Here is an 18,776-nt window from a genome sequence, read left to right as displayed (position 1 = left end):
ATGCAACTCCCTCCGTCCCAAAATACAAGTCATCTGAGTATTCAAAATTTGTCTCAGAATGGTAGACGGTATAGCCCAGCATACATGTCTAATCCTGACAACGTTAGTTCGCTTAGAGCAAGGCTAATGGATACGCCCGCTCGCCGGCTACAAGAAGCTACAGGTCACCCGAGCTGCCGAGCAGTGGTGGTGGACTCCACCGATCTTTAATGCTTCGCTGCGACGTGGAAGAACTGGAGTGGGGGAGCGGCAGCCACAGTGCATTCCGCCCGCTTTTTGCCGGCGTCTCGTGAGTCGCCCGTTTTCTTCTCTCTCCTGCTTTCTCTCTCACCAACGTTGGATTTCGCCAGCTCTTCGCCGCTTATAATACTTGCTCTTAGCCTGAAGAAGCATAAAAAATGCAAAAGTATCTACCGATGACGTTCACGAGTGTAGAGAGTTGAATAAACAATGTTTCCTGGCCAGAGCGCAGCTCCCAACCTCCATCTGCAGTATGCCGCCGTCAGGGGCAGTGATTCCTTTATACAGCCTGTTCGCTTGTGGAAACGAGGGGTGAAGGGTCATATTTGAGTTTGAGAGCTCAACTGAAGTTGATCCAATAACTCTTAGCTAGTTGATTTTAAGTCTGCCAGCCTCTGTTTTCTTGTCCTTTAAACTATTGAGCCAAGGAATAATCCGTCTATTTATTTATTTTCAAAAACGAACGAATTTAGATGACTTTGTGACCGCTTTCACGGCGCCCAAGTCGATATGTGCATACGCCATCATCACGGCCGGGGGGTCGGGGGTCAAACGGCAAGGCGTGAGCCGGCGGTTAGCAAGCAAGCAGCCAAGCACTGTGAGGCCGGGCAACGACGGGCTGAGCGTTGTCATCCAACATTCGCACGCATCGGCCAAGCCACCCGTACGCTACGCCACACCACGGGGGCATGGGTCATGGGTCATGGGTGCGTGGCCTCCTGGCTCTTGGCAGCGAGCGGCTCTTGGTGGAGGAGGAGTGCCGTGGGGGCAAGACCGCAGAAGCGGGCGCTGGCAAGCCAGGCAACGCAAGCGGGCCAGGCCTGCGGTTTCGACGCTTGAGTTCAGCTCAGCTCGGGAGGTTGGTTACTCGGCAACGGGGTGAGCGAGATGCATTAAGAAACTTCATCTTGCTTGTGATGCTAGTTCATTGCCAATCACCAACTCTTGGTGAATGGCCAGATCAAGTGCGCTGACTCACTGAGGTTCCAGTTACAGATTGCAGCATCTTCGAAAGCTGCGCTGCTAGGAGTAGTACCTAGTACTAGTAGTATAGCAGGCTAATAGAAGCTACTGGTGTGCACGTTAAGGTCCAGACTTGAGGCGCAGCAACAGATTACAGATGCAGAGTATGCAATGCGTGCGTGCGGCTGCTTGCCCATCTTTCTTGGTGGTGGCCGGGACCGGGCCGAAATCCCTGGAGCGCGTCCACACCGCAGCGAGGGCTGCGCACCGCGCGCCGGATGATATCGTCAAAAATCATTCTGGAGCTTGCGCCATGATGCGCCCGTGGATGCCTGCATTTGCCAATGCAACAGCGACGTCCATCGCCTTCAGCACTCTGTGTTTCATGCTAGGATCTGTGGCGCTCTGCGCCTCTGTCTGGACTCTGGAGGAGAAATTAATAGGTTTCCGTATGCTGATGCCTTGTGATTAGTGAATCAAGTTTGTTTTCTCAATTTCTCTAGATCATTGGGTCGGAAATCGGGCCCGTTTGGATCATGTCTATTCGCTTGCTTACCGCAGCAAGAGAATTGACACGAACCAACCATAGGTTGAGGCCTCTCTCGTACTTCCTCTGTCCCTTTGTAAGTATCGCTAACGATACGTTTTGATCAAATTTTATTAAATTTAGCTAGATTTACAGAAAATATTAGCAATATTTATATCTTTAAATAAATTTATTACGAAAATAGATTCAACAATCTTTCTAATAATTCTAATTATGTATCATAAATATTATTATTTTCTTGTATAATCCCTCCATCCCTAAATATCTGTCGTTTTTGTTTTTCGAGAAACAACATTGACTAAATATATATAACAAAATATTAATATTTATGGTACATAATTAATATCATTTAATAGATATTTGAATCTAATTTTTAATAAATTTATTTGGAGATGCAAATGTTGCACGTATTTCCTGCAAATCGAGTCCAACTTTCGGCACGGAAACCAATGATGATAGTTAATTAGGGATAGAGGGAGTATATATTTAGTCAAAGTTGAGTACGTTTGACTTCTCGGAAAGTAAGAACGATAGTTAAAAAGAGGCGGAGATAGTATTTTGCAAGTATATTGGAATATAATTATACACATATAACTTAGATGTTTTAAGCTAGATAATTTATAAATCAACGGATATTTGTAGTTTTTAAAGTTGAGTAAATCTTGTGTTAAACGACATGGTCATATATTATGAACAGATAGTGCAGTGTAGCCTTTTGATCTACTTTGTAAGGCGCACACACGTATCAAAATTCGAACTTCAAAATCCTTGACCGATAATTTGATTAACAATTTTTAATATTTTGATTAACAATTTTCAACTATTGTCATACAAAACTTGATACTATTAGATTTATATAATTAAATATACCATCCAATGGTCATAATTTTATGGCCACAAAAGTATAATATAAATATAGTAAACAAATAGTTATGAGAGAATTCCTTATTTGACACTGGAAAAATGAGTCGTTCCTTTCTTGGCCCTGAAATTTTCTTCATTCCCTATTTGACACTCACTTCAACTTTCATCCCTAATTTGACACTACCGTCAAATCCATTAGCTAACAGCGTTAACTGGCTGTTAAAAAGACGTTTTTGCCCCTAGATAAAAAAGCGGCGAAGCAAATTTGAGAGGAAAAAAACCTGAGATTTGTGATGCAGGCATCTGGTGAACAATTAAATTTACCTTATCTATGACGCATGTGGATCCATGTTGCGGATGGGGGCAGGCTGGAACCGCAAGATGATGAGTTGGTGGTCTGGTTTGGGAAGAAAGGAGATAGCTATGTGAAAGGTTTTCTCCTCAAATTTTTTTGCAAGCATGGAGCCTAAGAATTTTTGCAAGCATGGAGCCTAGAAGCAAGGATAATAACGATGAGATAATAATTATGTGCAATGACGTGAATGCACCAGGGATACATATGCGTAGTAAAATACTGTCTTTTGGCTTTTATCATAGTGTTAGCACGAGCCTACTACTAGTACTTAAGACAAACCAATTCAATAGTTCGTCGAGCACGGCTAAAGAGAAAACCCCAAAATGTTCATGTTTTTATCACATCTGGTATCAAACAAGGATAACTAATTACAGTACACATTTCATGGGGCATCTTGTTCTTTTAATGGTAAACAATGGGTCTATTGATAACGAGATAGTGTTGACTTTATCATTTTTTAGTATGCCATCTGTCTTTTATAGGTGTTCATACAGAACTAAGGTACATATGTGTATGTTCATAAAGGTGAGGGCACATGTATGTATTAGTGTTTATGTGTTGTTATTAAAAAAAGATACACCATTATTTTTGTGATGGAAATAAAGTATACATGGAGTTGTTCTAAATAAAAGTTATTAAAAAATTAGATTTTCTATCTTGCAATGGAAATTAAATAGGTTATAAGTACTTCGAATACAAAATTTAAATAGAGACAACTAAGGGATATTACTCCAAGTCCAAGATAAGATAAGATAACAAATCTGAGTCATGTTCACTGACTTTGAACTTGTATGACAAAATCAAGCCTCAGAATCGTGATCCTCATGATCCAATTTAAGCGTGAAAGGTACATTTATACCTGCAACAGTTGAGAATAAACATGATTACACAATGTACTCCACCAAAGCTTATTGATATACTTCTTCAACGCGTAATGAAACGCAAACCTCCCAGGGCCTCTGCGCATCCTTCTGGTACTTATACGACTATTTATAACATCATACTCTACTCCAAAAATATGCCAGACTTTATGTATAGGATATCTTAGAACAACTTTGTATCATTAGGTACATCATAAACTATATTTTCATGGTATGCTTATTTGGTATCATAAATATTTATGCTTTTTATATAAATCAAGTTGAACATAAAAAAGTTTGACTTAGGACAATTGTAGGAATTGGTTTATTCATGGACAGAGAGAGTCATTTTTAAGGTTTTGAGTAAATCCTATGTTAAACGATATGTTGTTGATAAGTGAGAGTAGATTGCTACCCTCATTTCATAACTTTATGCCAAACCTACGAGGCAGGTACTGGCGCAGATCGTAAGCGTACAGCGTAGCACAGTTGGTTGCGTTTAGGATTGCAAATGCTATAAGATAAACATGATCAGTATTGTCATAGTTTTTTTTTGGTTGGCAATCAAGTCGTGTCGCAGTTTACAGACATTCTACGAAACAGAAACATAAGAGGTGATTAGGCGAAACTCTTATTGCGTGCTTATTTGTTGCTAAAGTTAGCAGCAAATGAAGTCCACCAGCCATGCAAAAAAAACTAATCAAAGAATAAATTAATCAGAGTAATTTATGAGCATTCATGCAAGGAAAGAGAGACTAATATGCAAAGAAAGATATATTTATAGAAGAAAAGAAAAGTTCAATCAATTATGCAAGGAAACTAATAATAAGCCAAAAGAGTTCAATCACAAATCATATGGACTTGTTTGGAATGTAGGAATTTCATAGAATTTACGTAGAATTTCACATGAATCGGTCAATTTTCACATAAAAATGCACTAACAGGAAAAAAAAATCACGTGTTCTAAATAGTGCCTACATTGAGAACCTGAAAGGACGCGCGAAAGCTAAATAAAAATTGTGTCGCTTAGGACGTGATTGACAGAAGCTTAGTGTGACAGGATTGAGCGGGCCTGTCTTCTCCTGAATAGCCTACTCCGACACTTGTCCCCTGCAAATTGGCAAGCGGATCCGTGCGGGCGAGGAATTCCGGCCCCGTTGGCATCATCCCGTGCGGTTGCGCAACCGCGCGCCGCTGACTTCCTACGCGCATTGTGCGCACGTGACGCCCGCCCGCATGACGACACGGCTGCGGCCGGGTCCGGCTTGGGAGTTTGGATGGACGCATCCATCCATCCGTGGCCGTTATGTTCGGTATGCCGGCGTTGGACGGGAGCGGCGCGGGCGCCGAGCACACGGCAGGTGGGCAGCCAGCGCCCAGCGGCGTCGTGACGAAATCTACGGGGCCGACCCGTGACTTCCAACGGAACCGGCAGGTAGTGGAAACGCCCCGGCCACGGACGCCTTTTGGACCGGGGAGATCGACAGCCTTTGGCTGCGGCTCGTCGTAAACGATGGTAAATTTTCAGTCGGAATAGTATTTTTCTCTCACATAAATTAGTCAGCAGTACTTCTTTATAAACGAGCAACGATACGAACCAGCCAACCAAACAGGCTGGAAGGCGGCATGGGTCGCTGCTGCGCGGGCGCGGGCGTAGGCCGGCCAGCGAAGTGGCGAGGTCCAAGTCGAACCGGGCAAGCCATCCAGACCCGAGCAATAGCGTGCATGGGTTTGATTTTGATCGGTCAGGCTCAGGCAGGCCGTGAGCCACTGCCCAAAAACCCACCCTGCCAAATCTCTTGGAATTGACCGTACCTCTCCGGAGTCCGGACAGATTTCTCTATGTCACAAGTCGTCACGCATCTGCTGACGCGAACCACACGCCCAGGACGGTTTACGTTAAGTATGTACGAGGACTAGTGACTGCTCAGGTTAGTGATTGGCCAGGCAATCATCGGCTGATGAGACTGTATGCCGGTATAGCATAGCAGTACTCAGCTGAAGCCGTCGCGTATCTGCTGACGCAAACCACACGCCCAGGACGGTTAAGCATCGGATAATCACACCGTATGCTGTATGCCGTATGCCGAATGCCGTATAGCAGTATACCAGTTCTTATCGAATTTTTCTCTCCCTGTGCTGTGTAGTTCAGCTGCTAGCTCGTTCCACTGTCCCAGCCAGGGGCGTCCACCTAACACTTGGCGTGATTAGCGACTGGATTATTTTGATGCATGCGAGGTGGTCAGCTCCGGCACGTGCCTGATTTGATTTAAGCGCCAGTTAGTGCGGATCGAGCGAAAAAAGAGAGCACAAAAAATGAGAGAAGGGGTTCGGCACTTCGCCTAGGTGGTCAATCGATTTGATTTAACTCGTCCGTTCTGTTTTTTTGTCCTGCTGCGACTTGGACCAAATCAAAATCGCCCTGGGACAGTTTAGTTCGGCGCCCCATGGAGTTGACCTGGGACTCCCCGCATTGTTTACCGCCGCAACTTCTCCCGTCCTCCGTACTCCGGAGACTGTAGACAGAGTGTGACAGACGCATACACCGTCGCCTACACCGTACATGGACATGCATGCACATGCTGCCTCAGCCCTCACTACCGTCTGACACAGGATTCGAAGGGCGGAGGAGGAAGAAGGCCGGACCGCAGACGATTCTCTCCGTCGTTTCCTTGTGCTGATGCTTGATGGAATGATGGTTAGGTAACTTCGGCTGCACACGGACTTACTAAAAGACCGTGATGTGAATGTGAATTCTGCCCTAACCTCACCATCCACCACCCAAGTTTTTCTGTGACTCGCCTTTTTCTTTTCTCCCTCCTACTAGACCCTACCTATCTATTAGGAGAAAAGTGGTCAGAACCCAGAACCCGGAAGTTCAGCTTCAGAGTATGTATGCCATGACTTGGAACCTCAGACTCAGACTCGAAGCCGACAGGAAGCAGCAGCCAGTCGGCGTAGCGAGTGAGTGGGGAGCCCACTGGTCTATCCAAAGCAGTACATGCAACTTGCAGCTTTTCACGTAATCATGCTGCCTAAGCCCTGTGGAAATGGTTGCAATTCTGTCCAATGGAATGCGTCGTTGCCTCTCCAAGCTCCATCGGTCAGAACCGAGGTCAGGTGCTGGTCGGCCGTATTGGCACTGGCACCTCATGTCAGTCGTTCATTTCCGGCTGCTTTGCGGCTCCTCCCAGTATCAGTACTGTGTGGTGTGGCTCTTTGGATGATCATGATTACAATACTAGCTCGTGATATGATCAGGATGGCTGATTGTGTGCCCATGGAGGGGGGAAAAAGACCGACAAGATCAATGAAGATATGAATATAACAGTCACCGAGAAGTAATCCTAAAAAAAAAAATCAATCACTGAGAAGTTACTCCCTCCGTTTCAAATTGTAGCCGCTTTAATTTTTTTACATCTATTTTGCTATGGATCTGATATAATGTCTAAATACATAGCAAAATAGATGAATTAAAAAAGTCAAAGCGACTTATAATTTGAAACAGAGAGCTTCCTGTGTGCAAAAAGAAAGAAAAAGCATATAGTAAGACAAAATGGCAGCCTTTTCTGTGGAAGGGTTTATAAACCCGTTCCTACTGACTCAGAAACTGCAACCAATGAAAGAGGCAGCACAAGCCAAAAGGTATGAATTCAATGGGAGGCGTTACAATGTTCCTCGGCTTTTATTCCAAGAGGAAACAAGTGATATACAAATTACACAATTTATTCGTATTTACTTGTAACAAATACATTGCCAACAGTGAACCCAACTCGCAAGCACAGAACAACTACCCAAATTCACACGAGCGGTTAACGCGACTTAACCGAATGCATCCTGAATTGCTGGTGCAGATAAATCGCAGCTATGCAAGCAAATACACACGAAACAAATATCATCAACAATGAAACGAATGAATCTGTATCCGTTTCTAAACGAACCGCATCTCTGTTACTTGCTACGTGTCGATGTCTTTTATTCATGTCCAACAGATCATATTGTGTCCACAAGTAACGGACACACAAGAATCAGAACAATCTTCTCAAATGTGTGCTAAGCTTGCAAATATCCGTTCTCTTCAAGGTAGCATAGAACTTGCTTGGCCATTGCTTTGGGTGAAGGGCATTCCCCATCTTTCATCGTAATTACTATCTGTATAAGACCGCACAAAGATCAAACCAGCTTTTCAAAACAAATGGTTAAATTTGCATTTAAATAGGGCAATAGAGGTAAAGGGTTATGGTCGACTGCTGAATGATGACCATAGCTATTTTTTTATTAAATGAAATGAGCAAGTCAAACTTAAGCTGCTAATCAGAATCCAGACGTATGTATGGCATTCCCAAATTGCATGAACTAAACTCATAGCTAACTAGGAATTAGTGTTATTGTCATCAGGCATCAGCTTTAAGTAGTCCATAGTGGAAAATACAAGCTATTGCTTAATTTTAACTTTGTTACATGCTGTTAATTCTTCACTGAATGAGGATCACTGGAGCATAGAGATAGTGATGGAAACAATAAAAAAAATTCTTATAGCTCTATTTCTCAACGTTAAGGAATAAGACTGTAGAAAGGAAGTGCTTGTTTGTGCTAAACATCAGTAGTCACAGCATAATGACGTCCGGAAGCACTACATCAATAGTGAGGACTCTATATTTCAGAATTTCAGTTCTAGAAATTGTACTGTACGGTGTGATCATGTAGGAAGTAAGGCATGCTCTTTAGGCTCACCTCACCATTAACTGGCGGTTCGTATGGATCATCAATTCCAGTGAAACCTGTTTGTCAAATGGAAATGCTTGAAGTCACTTCTTTCACCTGGGGTGTCCCATAGAGGAAACTTGAATGTCTAGAAAAGGTTCAAAGGCTGACTGTACCTTTAATCTTTCCTGTGCGTGCAAGCTTGTACAGACCTTTAGGATCACGAGCTTCACAAATTTTTAGGGGCAAATCCAAAAATACCTACAGAGCTTGCACGTAGTTAGATAGGCTATTAACACTGACAGAACTTAAAAGAATCATAAGTGAGCATACTTCAATAAAGTTAGAATCTGGAAGTAGAGCACGGCATGCATCACGATCTCTCCTGTATGGAGATATCAAGCTAGCAATGCATATGATACCAGCATCGGCAAAAAGCTTTGCCACTTCACCTGCACAGAAGATTTAGCTATAGTGAAAGAATCTCTAGTGAATCGTCTTCTTTTTTCAGAACTTACCAACTCTTCGTATATTTTCTGCACGGTCTTCTGCCTTAAAGCTTAAATCTCGATTTAGGCCATGTCTAAGGTTGTCACCATCAAGTACATATGTGAGGTGGCCTCTATAATGCAACTCACGACTCAGTGCACATGCAAGAGTACTTTTCCCTGGCATACAAAAAAGATGGCAGGTTATTGTGATGGCTCCCTTATGCTAATATATTTATGAGTCCTGTACTTCTATAGTTCTTGTTAAGTATATGAAGGCCCATCTAATATAGGCCCATATGGCCCATGAGGCTCTATATATATAGCTATCTCCACTACTGGAGTGATTATCTTTTCAAATTCCAAAGTATAGATAGAGAATGAAGAAATCAGAAGCTTTGGTTCATGGTAGCCAAACACTGTGACAAGAAAGTGCTATCTTAGACCAACATGCAAATTCTCAAAAGAATGCAAATTCTGAAATAACACTCAGCCACTCAGGAGCTAACTTAGAACAGCATGCGAGGGAAAAGAAACCAGGGTCTGTGTGAACAACATTGCAAACACGGTCAACAGGTATTATGTCAACACTATCCACAATCACTTTGTAGCAGAGGGAGTACTAAAAGAAAATTCGAATTGAAAATGAATCTAGTAGAAGCATCATCACAGTACAGAGCGCAGGACTATTTCCTGCATTGATGCCAATACACAAAGCATGCCAGATTTGGTTCTTATTGTGAAGACGTTAACTAGGCAGCAAACCAGCTTGTGAAAAATTCATTTGTCAACAGGGCAACAGTACATTCTGAGTGATTCATAGTCATCAAGATGGCAGCATTCAGCTGCCTATAGAGCAGACATAAAACTAATACAGCATTGAACTCAAGTAAGCTTATAAAAGAAGTGTTTAGATTGTATAGAAGTACAAATCTAAAACTTGATTTAGTTCAACATAACCAGATATCTTATCAGATGGCGAGGAAATGACTAGCATTAAAATAATTGGGAAAAACTCAGCCTGCATGAGTATATTGGTTGAGATTGAACACTCAAATTAAATGACTAATTGCTTCTCGCCCTTGGGCCGGCTTGCCTATTCATGTGCCACATAATGGTCGAGCCCTCTTCAAGGTGGCTGTGGAGTCTGTGGATGGAAATGGCCGAAATACTATGTTCTGGACTGATAGATGGTTGGGTGGAAAAAACATAGAAGAATGAGATCCTAACCTTCTCAAGACAGTTATTAAGAGGGCTATTAAGCAACACATGGTTGCGGATGCTAATGCTGGTCGTCCATGGGTTTCTGATATAAAGGGTGCTCTGTCGGTCCCTGTGCTTCGTGAGTATCTTCTGATCTGGGACCTGGTAGATGACTTCCCATTACAACCGAAGGTGACTGATTAGCATCATTGGAAGCTCTCCAAATCTGGATCTTATACTAGTAAATCGTCTTACGATGCTTTCTTCCTTCGCACAATTCAGTTTGCGCCGTGGAAGAGTTCCCCCCAGCCCCTGCTGCAAATTCTTCATCTGGCTTGCTTTTAAGAATCACTGCTGGACAGCAGATCAGCTTGCCAAAAGAGGTAAAGAGGTCGCCCACACCCTGCTGCTTGCCCCCTTTGTTACCAAGAAAATGAAACTGTGCAACATTTGTTAGTCTCCTGCACCTTTACCTGCCAGGTTTGGTATATAATCCTACAGAAGCTCAGCCTGGCCTCAGTTGCTCCTCAGCCGTCATCAAGTTCTCAAGCTGGTGGTGCCAAGCTGTGAAGGGTGCAACAACAGGCTGTCGAAAAGGGATCCACAGCCTTATCATACTTGTCTCTTGGGAAATCTGGAAGCACCGAAATGACTGTCTTTAGTGGCACTAGCCCAAGCATCTCTATCTAACTGCAAACTATTACTGATGAATGCATTTTGTGGTGTGCAGCATGTACAAAAGGTCTTCAGGAGTTGCTACCTAAGGCATTTGCTGCAGGCCATTGATATGTTTTGGTTCTAAGGCTCTAGATGGATCGTTTTGGTCTCTTGTATCGGTGTTTTAAATTTCTTGTTGAGGCTGGTGTGTGTCCTCATGTGAGCGTGAGTGTGCGCGCGCGCGCGCGCGTGTGTGTGTGTGTGTGGGGGGGGGGGGAGATTTGTTCCTCCCCTTTGTTTCCTTTTATCTTCTTAATGAAATGTCTCCTGCGTGTTCGAGAAAAATAAAATCTTGCATTCTAGCATAAAGCAACCTACCAAACTGAACTGAAAACTTGTGGCAACAATAGCACCTGGATGCTTTTGTTTAATAAAAAGAATAAGAAATCCCTCATAGAACCTGAGTACATGACCAAGGATTAAAAAAAAGGCTGTAGCCAGCAAAAAATAGACCAAGGCAACAATCCACTGAATACATACCTGAACCACTGAGTCCTGTTATCCACACGACACAGCCTTTTTGTCCCAGCAACTTCTGTCTATCAGATTGTCCAATCGGGCAATTATGCCATAGAATATTAGTTGATTTCCCAATGTTTGACATTACAGGCTTCTCCTTCACTGATGATGATAGACATCAGTAAATGGTTAGTGCAGTTGTATTCCTCATGTTGATCAAATCCATTTGCACAATAGTAAAAAGTAAATAAAATGGCATAGCATAACTTATATGGACATAACCGTGACGCATATTCTTAATGAATGTTTCCTTCACAGTTTCAGATTTACAAAGTCTGATATTCCTTTTTTTTTCAGGAAACTGTGAAAAAATAAAAGTTCTTGTAAGGAAAATTATCCATGATCCTAAAGTAACACATAAATCAAAGTGGATTCTTTGTTTGTCGTACCTATTTTCAGGGGCGGAGCCAGGAAGTTGATTTTTTAATGTTAGGGGCCAAGAGTGTCGAATTTTCAAAATTTATTTGAAATTCAAAAAAGTCAGTGGAAATTTCACTTTCATAGGGTGGGGGGGGGGGGGGGGGGGGGGGGGGGGGCATCACCGCCCCTGCCTATATTGTAACATTTTTGCTGCAATTGTGAACGATGGACTAACAAGTTTTCACTACCTTTTACCTTCAATTCATAAGATGTATGCCACTGAATCATCACGTTTCAAGTTTATTTGAAACCACCACCCCTCCCATGTACTTAGCAATTAAGACTCCCATGTTTTCAGGGAAACTAGGAGATCCAGAGTTAGGCCTTGTTTAGATTCCAAAAATTTTCACCCCAAAATGTCACATCGAATCTTACGGCATATGTATGGAGTACTAAATGTAGACGAAAAACAAAACTAATTGCACAGTTAGGTGAGAAATTGCGAGACAAACTTTCGAACCTAATTAGTCCATAATTAGATACTAATTACCAAATACAAACGAAAGTGCTACAGTAGCCAAACAGTAGCCAAACCCAAAAAAAATTGGGAACTAAACGCGCCCTTACCAGAAATCCACGATTATCTACCCCCACGACATTGATGACAACCCTCCAAACGACCAGGACCAATCACCAAACAGAAGGTGAGGCGTCATAATGGCAATACAAACCTTCCTACTGCCCTTCTTAGAGCAAGGCTAATAATACAACCGGCTTGCTAGCTGTAAGGTTCTTTGCAGCCTTCTCTCAGCCACTCATATAATAGTTAGCTATTTACAGTTAATACATGGCCCACTTGTCTCTCTCACAGACTTTCTTGGTTGTTGTGTCCAAGCCGGCTGTAAGCTTACAGCCCGCTTCTCCTCTCTCTCCTCCACCTCAGCATTTAGTCGGCTTATAGCCTACTATTATACTTGCTCTTAAAGAGGTGGGGAAAATATACAAGAACGGTTCTTTCAAAAAAAAAAAAAACTAGAACAGGACTAGACACATCACTGTCAAGCGTTCAATTGACTCCAGTTCGAGATCCAGTTCCACACGTATTTACTTGCAGTTACATCAACAGCATCTCACTAAACCTGTTCTTGATCTAAATATGTCCGTGTTACCTACGTCTCTGTCATCCTTATCGGATGATCGGCAGGACCCAAAGGTTAGCAGCAGTGGCTGATGACTAGTGAAGCAGAAGCAGCAAGTGGATAACCTCACGTACAGGTACGGCCACCCGGCCCCGTCTGACACATTACCCTCTATACTAGAATTAGAAAATTCCTGACGGTAGGTTCACCATGACATTGACCCCGGCAGATGAATTACCTGCGCCGTGTGGTGCCTCCCCGTGGCGCTGCTCCATTCCGCCGCCGCCGCACCCACCACCCAATGCCGCGGTGGCAGTGCGCACGCGCACCGCGGCCCTCCCTCTCCTCCCCCTCGCGGCGCCCACCACCGCTGGTGAGGCCCGCGGGAGCGTGTGAGGAACGGGGAGTGAGGCCATGGATCACGAGCGCCGGCAGCGGCGCATCGTGGGGGGTGGGGGAGGACGGGACGCGCGCGCTATGGATTTACGGGGCCGGCGTCGCGGTGGCCGCTCCCGGCGTCAGCGTCGGACCGAAGAGGGTGTTGCTGGCTGAGCAGGGCGCCGGGTTCGGTGTCGGTGGTTGCTGCGTGTAACCAGAGGTTCCCTTTGATCGATGAAAAGGTTTTAAAATGCGTGGAGGTGCCGAGTTGGGGTGCGGCCGCGCGCGGGTGGTTGTCGGGCGCGGCTGTGGAGGTGGAGTGGGGAGAGATGGAGGCAACCGCACCGCCGGCCGGTAAGGGCCCTGCCGCGACCGCGATGCGTGGGCGGCTATAACGCAGGTGGGCCGAGTGGCTTGCAGGGTTGCATATGCCTGCCATGCCACCCGAGGCAAATGGCAATTGAATTGCTTGTTGTGTGCCATGCCATTGCTATTCATATCCCCAACCAATTATCCATCCGACAGGTACAAATAAAAGAATGTAATCGAGAGGCACGTGAAAGCTACAGCCGAGATGCGCGACCCAGCACCCTGTTCTCTCGTGCTGAAATTTGGTTTAGACTGATGCTTATGCTAAAATATTATGAGAGAAAAAATATTATTCGAAAAGTAGTTCTGAACCCGCTCAAGCGACCAGGGCGTAGGATTCTTGTGGTTGGCACCGGTAGACGTACACCAGTAGCATTGCAATTGCAACAGGCCAGCCGCCTCCTCAAGATTCGGGGTTAGTGGGTGACCTCTCCTCTCGACATACGCCGAGTGAAGCACCACCGGACTACCGGAGCATAAAGTGCGTAGTAGGGTTGGGTGGTTGCTAGCCTGTCAGGCGCGCTCTGTATTCTCGCCACATGACTAATCTTGCTACCTTCATCATCGATCGAGGGTAAAATGCTTTCTAAGGTTGACCGCAGAGAAATAATAACAAACCACCAAAGCCTTGGAGTAGATCCCTCCGATCTTGAATATACCAATTTACTCATTTCAAAATAATTAACCTATCTTGAACATCATATTTAAAATCGGAGGGGCTATGTACTAATCCTAATCTGCCATAGACGTGTCCAGTCCAGAGCTCAATCTCAAAGAGACCACATCCAGTACGGCGACCGTACTCCCTACATTCTGTAAACAACGATCCAACCCAAGCATTTTGACACATCTGCTGATTGCAGCATCTTGCAACACGATACTCCAGTAATTACAAATTTGCAAATGAAAACGCACTCGCGCGTTGCTTAAAGATACCCATCTAATTACCACCCTGAACTAATCGTTCAGAAAACAGGAAACCAGTCCCAAAAAAGAATCAAGAGCACAGTGACAAAAATGAGCGTCAACAAAGCAACACCATATATGCATACACAGAATAAATGAGCTCCAAACAAGTGGTAAACCTTAGTGAGTGGTAAATCAAACACCAAACAAAATTAACATGCAATTCCTGCATGCAAAAGATTACCGGCTACTCAGTAACACAGTGGCAGAGAGGCCTAGGTGCTAAAGAAACAAGCACAATGTACATCTACCAACGGCCAGATGCTTTTCAACAATAAAAGCAGACAGGTAAAATTCCTGTAGACGACCCATCCGGATCCTTACCACAGTGCTCCAAACATTTGCCACATTAACAGAAAAGGTTCGTGGAACGAATTATTGGCTACAGCTTTGCAAAAACAACCAAAGAATTCAAAATTCACCAATCTGGGATGATCTGATCAGGGCTTCAGTGCAAGCGCCAAGCCAAACTTGGGGGGTCTGTCCAGGGCCTTGGTGTCGAATTCACCAGAGATTGTCAAGACTGACTTGGGTTTAAGCTCATGCTGAAGAAGCGCGGCAAGCGTTCCAGTGTTGTTGAGCCTTGCCTTCACGGCTGTCTGAGGATCAACTGTGTACAGTCCACCGACTGTGAGTGTATTCTGATTTGTTGAGAGCCTCCGGGTTAGCTCAGCCACAGCTGAGGCCTTCTGTTTCTCATCAAGGTGATAAACACCTGACACTTTAATGGTGTCACCTTTGTCCGCCCTGTAAAAGTAGGTGTGATGTATCAGTATTCAATACTTGCGTGCCAACCTCAAGAGCCACTCAAATCACGGTGAAGCATGGACTTACAGAATGAATGCAGCATGGTAGTCTGGCTTGGTTACACCAATTGCAGCAGTGTACTTGGTAAATTTTCCTGTAGCAGTGTCATACCCAGCTTCTGCACCAAATGCAACTCCTTGAGCGCCTACTGTCCCAGAAAGATCAATCACAGGAGTCGGCTTCGTGCCAACAACAGTAGCAAAGGTTGCATTCTCATGGAAGTATTGCAGCTCCACCTGGTACAAAGAACACATACACTCAAGGACCTGTTCTAATTCAACAACCATAACTTGACATTAAATGGAAATACCTTTCCAGAATTGTAGTCGGGCAGCTTCACAGAAGTGACAAGCTTTGTGGATGGCAAGGCGTCCAACACAGTCAATGTAGTAGAGATCTGCGGAATCATACAAAAAAAGTGCTACAGGTTTATGTCTAGCTATAAACTACAAAGAGAAAATGCATAAATTTAGGTGTTTCATGTCACTAACATTTGATTCTGTGTCCACTTTAACATCAACAGTGGTATTCTTGTACTTGTAAACTGAACTGACATCCAGAGAATAAAGACCTCCTTTCTTCACAGCTGTGGAAGTAAGGCCCTAAAAAAAGGAATAGCCATGACAGGCATGTTCATAAAGAGGCAATGCATATATAAAGAAAATAAGCTCAAACAACAGAAAGTACACTAGTATTGTCATCTAGCAGTTAACAACAGAATTTGTTTTTTTTTTTACTAACTTTGGATGGTATTTTGATGAACATATTTCAAAATAGTGCTACAGAAGCATAAAATGAAAAGGATATATAAATATATCAGTTTACTGTTGCTGAAAGAAGCAAAATGATGATATGACACGGCAAACAGAGTACACATGATCATAGCTGGTACATTAAAAAATGCAAATACTCAATACAACATTATTGCTGTGGTTTCAATGACTTACAGGGCGGTGAGCACTTATTATCCACACAGTAGCATGTAGGTCTAGTCTTAGCTTCTCAAATTTAAGATGAGTAAAATAATTGGTTGTATGTCAATCTCCTGATGACCAATTGACAATTTAATTCAACAATATATTATATATTACTGAATCACCAAGTTGCACTTTAATTTAATTAATATATCATGCTTAAGTAAAGACAGCTTTTGTGATAGTTCAGTTCAGTCAATGAATGGTATGTTGCTATAGTAAGACTGATCATAGAGCATAAAGGAAAATTGGTACAGACATATCCAATATGGGTGCTGGAATCCAACCCAGTTTTGGGTGTCTGATTCAGCAATTTGCCAAATATAACTTAAGCTAATTATAAGAACATGATTATTGATTGATAATATATATATCTTTGGGAAAAATGATAGGAGACAGCTGTGACAGCACATTTTGTGAAATAAAAAAAATAGTAAATCAAATGACACTAAACGGAATCCTTGACTGCATACGTTCAGTACAGTAACTAATGAAATCAGGTTTAAAGCAGGAAGAAAATGTAACTGCACAAATTTGAATTCCCATCATTGGATACATTAACTGGCAGGTATCAACGCTCAAAACAATAACATGGTGACACCAGATATATGTGCTTGTGTTGATAAGATACTGACAGAGATGAGAAATTTGGCATGTGGAACTACCAAACATTTATTAAAATAAGAATGTAACACAGAGTATGTCATGTACATATGCCAACACAGTGAAAAACTGAAAACAGAAGGCAGCAACAGGAGAAATCATGATAGGTTGTGCTACAATAGAATCTTCTAAAGGATTGTCTTGTACTGATGCTGAAAGTGCAACTTACCGAAACCAATTCCCGACAATGACCTTAATAACTTCTATAGAATACAAGCAGCTACACTTATTCAGTACTTACGTAATCAGAATGGCAGGCAGATACGCAGAAAGACTAATATGATTACTCAATGCAGAAATAAGGCATGAACAACAAAAGAATTTAAAACGAGCAAGCCGAGAACCAACTCATTTCTTAAGACGCATAAACCTTTGCAACTTCACAAAACAGTATAGGATGAGATCATGACCACCAATGTGCCAGCGGAAAGAAAGGTCAAACGCAGAATGTCAAATACACGTGCTAACTACTAAGTCTCCAGTGTGAACAGTACTCGATGACCGTATTCAAGTACTCAACAAGCAACTGCATAAATCTACAAGAAAATGACCAAATTACCATTTTCCATCGTTCAGTCACACAGTTAACAAGCACCAGACACATTGTGCCCTCAAATACCAACACACAGAAGTACAGATACAACGACCACAGAAATCGTAGGCAAATTGGTAAGGCAGATTCAAAAGTAGTAAGGTAACAAACACCTAACGAGGCACACTTAGCAGCCAGCGTGCGTACCGCACGACGACCTCGCGACGCTGAACACAGCCACAACCAGATCAGGCATCGCGGGCACGGACAAGCGAACAGGGCGAACAGGAACCAGGCAGCATGGAAATGGAATCACACGAGCGCGATCGGATCTTACCACTCCAGAGGCGCTGGCGGTGGAGATGGTCAGCTTCTGGTCGTACGTGTAGTCCTTAGTGAGTAGATCTGCAGATCATCAAACCACAAACCGAGGAAACCCGAGCCAATTAGAGAGATGACGACGAAGATAGCGAGGAAACGAGTAGGAGGAAGTACCCTTGGCCTTCTTGCCGATGTCAGAGAAGAGGCCGGGTCCCTTCATGGCGGCGGTGGCGGCGGCGGGACGGAAGTGGAGGAGGGAGGCGGCCGCCGATCGAAGGCGAGGAAAAAGGACAGGTCAGGGCGCCGCCAAGAGGAGCTGTGTGGGGCGCGACAAATGACAGGCGCTGAGACCTGAGAGGAGTTCGGGGCAGCTCAGTTGCAGCCTGCACTGCACGTTTCGGCGTCCTCGGTTGGCCCGTACAAAGGATTCGTTTTGTTTTTTTATTATATTTAATATATAAGTCGAGGATTCGACGATAATGATCACTCAAAACTTTCGAGATGAAATTTTGATTTTAGGCTGAGATAAATAGTTCATAAATTCGAATTTTATTTGAAATTCTACATAGAGTTTTCAGAAAGGTGTTTCTAAATCCAGTTTCTGTCCTCCAAAGTAGTAGTAATCTACCATTACTTTTATTTTCGTACACCATTTTACTGACCCTAGTGCGGCCATGTCACCGTCATTTCTCAGCCGCCAGATCGACCATCTACAGCATGCAATCACCTGTGTTGTCACCACCTCCAGATAGGTCTACCACCTGCGCACCATTCTTCATCCCCCTTCCATCCTGTGTGTCCCCGAAA

At 43.6% G+C, this 18,776-nt stretch overlaps 2 protein-coding genes across 3 annotated transcripts; both read right to left on the bottom strand.

The window, feature by feature from the left end:
* Positions 1–7,475: 7,475 nt before the first annotated feature.
* Positions 7,476–13,761, bottom strand: LOC136535557 (adenylyl-sulfate kinase 3-like). 2 transcript variants are annotated; one of them, XM_066527848.1, is made up of 7 exons: positions 13,198–13,757; positions 11,422–11,562; positions 9,052–9,201; positions 8,867–8,985; positions 8,710–8,794; positions 8,564–8,610; positions 7,476–7,981 (listed from the first exon to the last, which is right to left on the bottom strand). In XM_066527848.1, exons 1-7 carry the CDS (start codon positions 13,373–13,375, stop codon positions 7,883–7,885), a joined length of 819 nt encoding a protein of 272 aa, XP_066383945.1. In that variant the 5' UTR covers positions 13,376–13,757; the 3' UTR covers positions 7,476–7,882. The 2 variants fall into 2 exon arrangements, with proteins under 2 accessions (XP_066383945.1, XP_066383946.1); XM_066527849.1 differs by lacking the exon at positions 9,052–9,201 and having other exon boundaries at positions 13,198–13,761.
* A 994-nt stretch (positions 13,762–14,755) lies between these two features.
* Positions 14,756–18,341, bottom strand: LOC136540441 (mitochondrial outer membrane protein porin 5). The gene is made up of 6 exons (XM_066532449.1): positions 18,144–18,341; positions 17,986–18,053; positions 15,971–16,081; positions 15,790–15,876; positions 15,507–15,715; positions 14,756–15,419 (listed from the first exon to the last, which is right to left on the bottom strand). Exons 1-6 carry the CDS (start codon positions 18,187–18,189, stop codon positions 15,113–15,115), a joined length of 828 nt encoding a protein of 275 aa, XP_066388546.1. The 5' UTR covers positions 18,190–18,341; the 3' UTR covers positions 14,756–15,112.
* Positions 18,342–18,776: the final 435 nt, after the last annotated feature.

Source organism: Miscanthus floridulus, chromosome 2 (genome assembly GCF_019320115.1).
Source record: "Miscanthus floridulus cultivar M001 chromosome 2, ASM1932011v1, whole genome shotgun sequence".
In the NCBI taxonomy this organism is placed as follows: domain Eukaryota; kingdom Viridiplantae; phylum Streptophyta; class Magnoliopsida; order Poales; family Poaceae; genus Miscanthus; species Miscanthus floridulus.
Note: the sequence above shows the minus strand (reverse complement) of the source record. Positions and strands in the feature narration are given on the sequence as shown.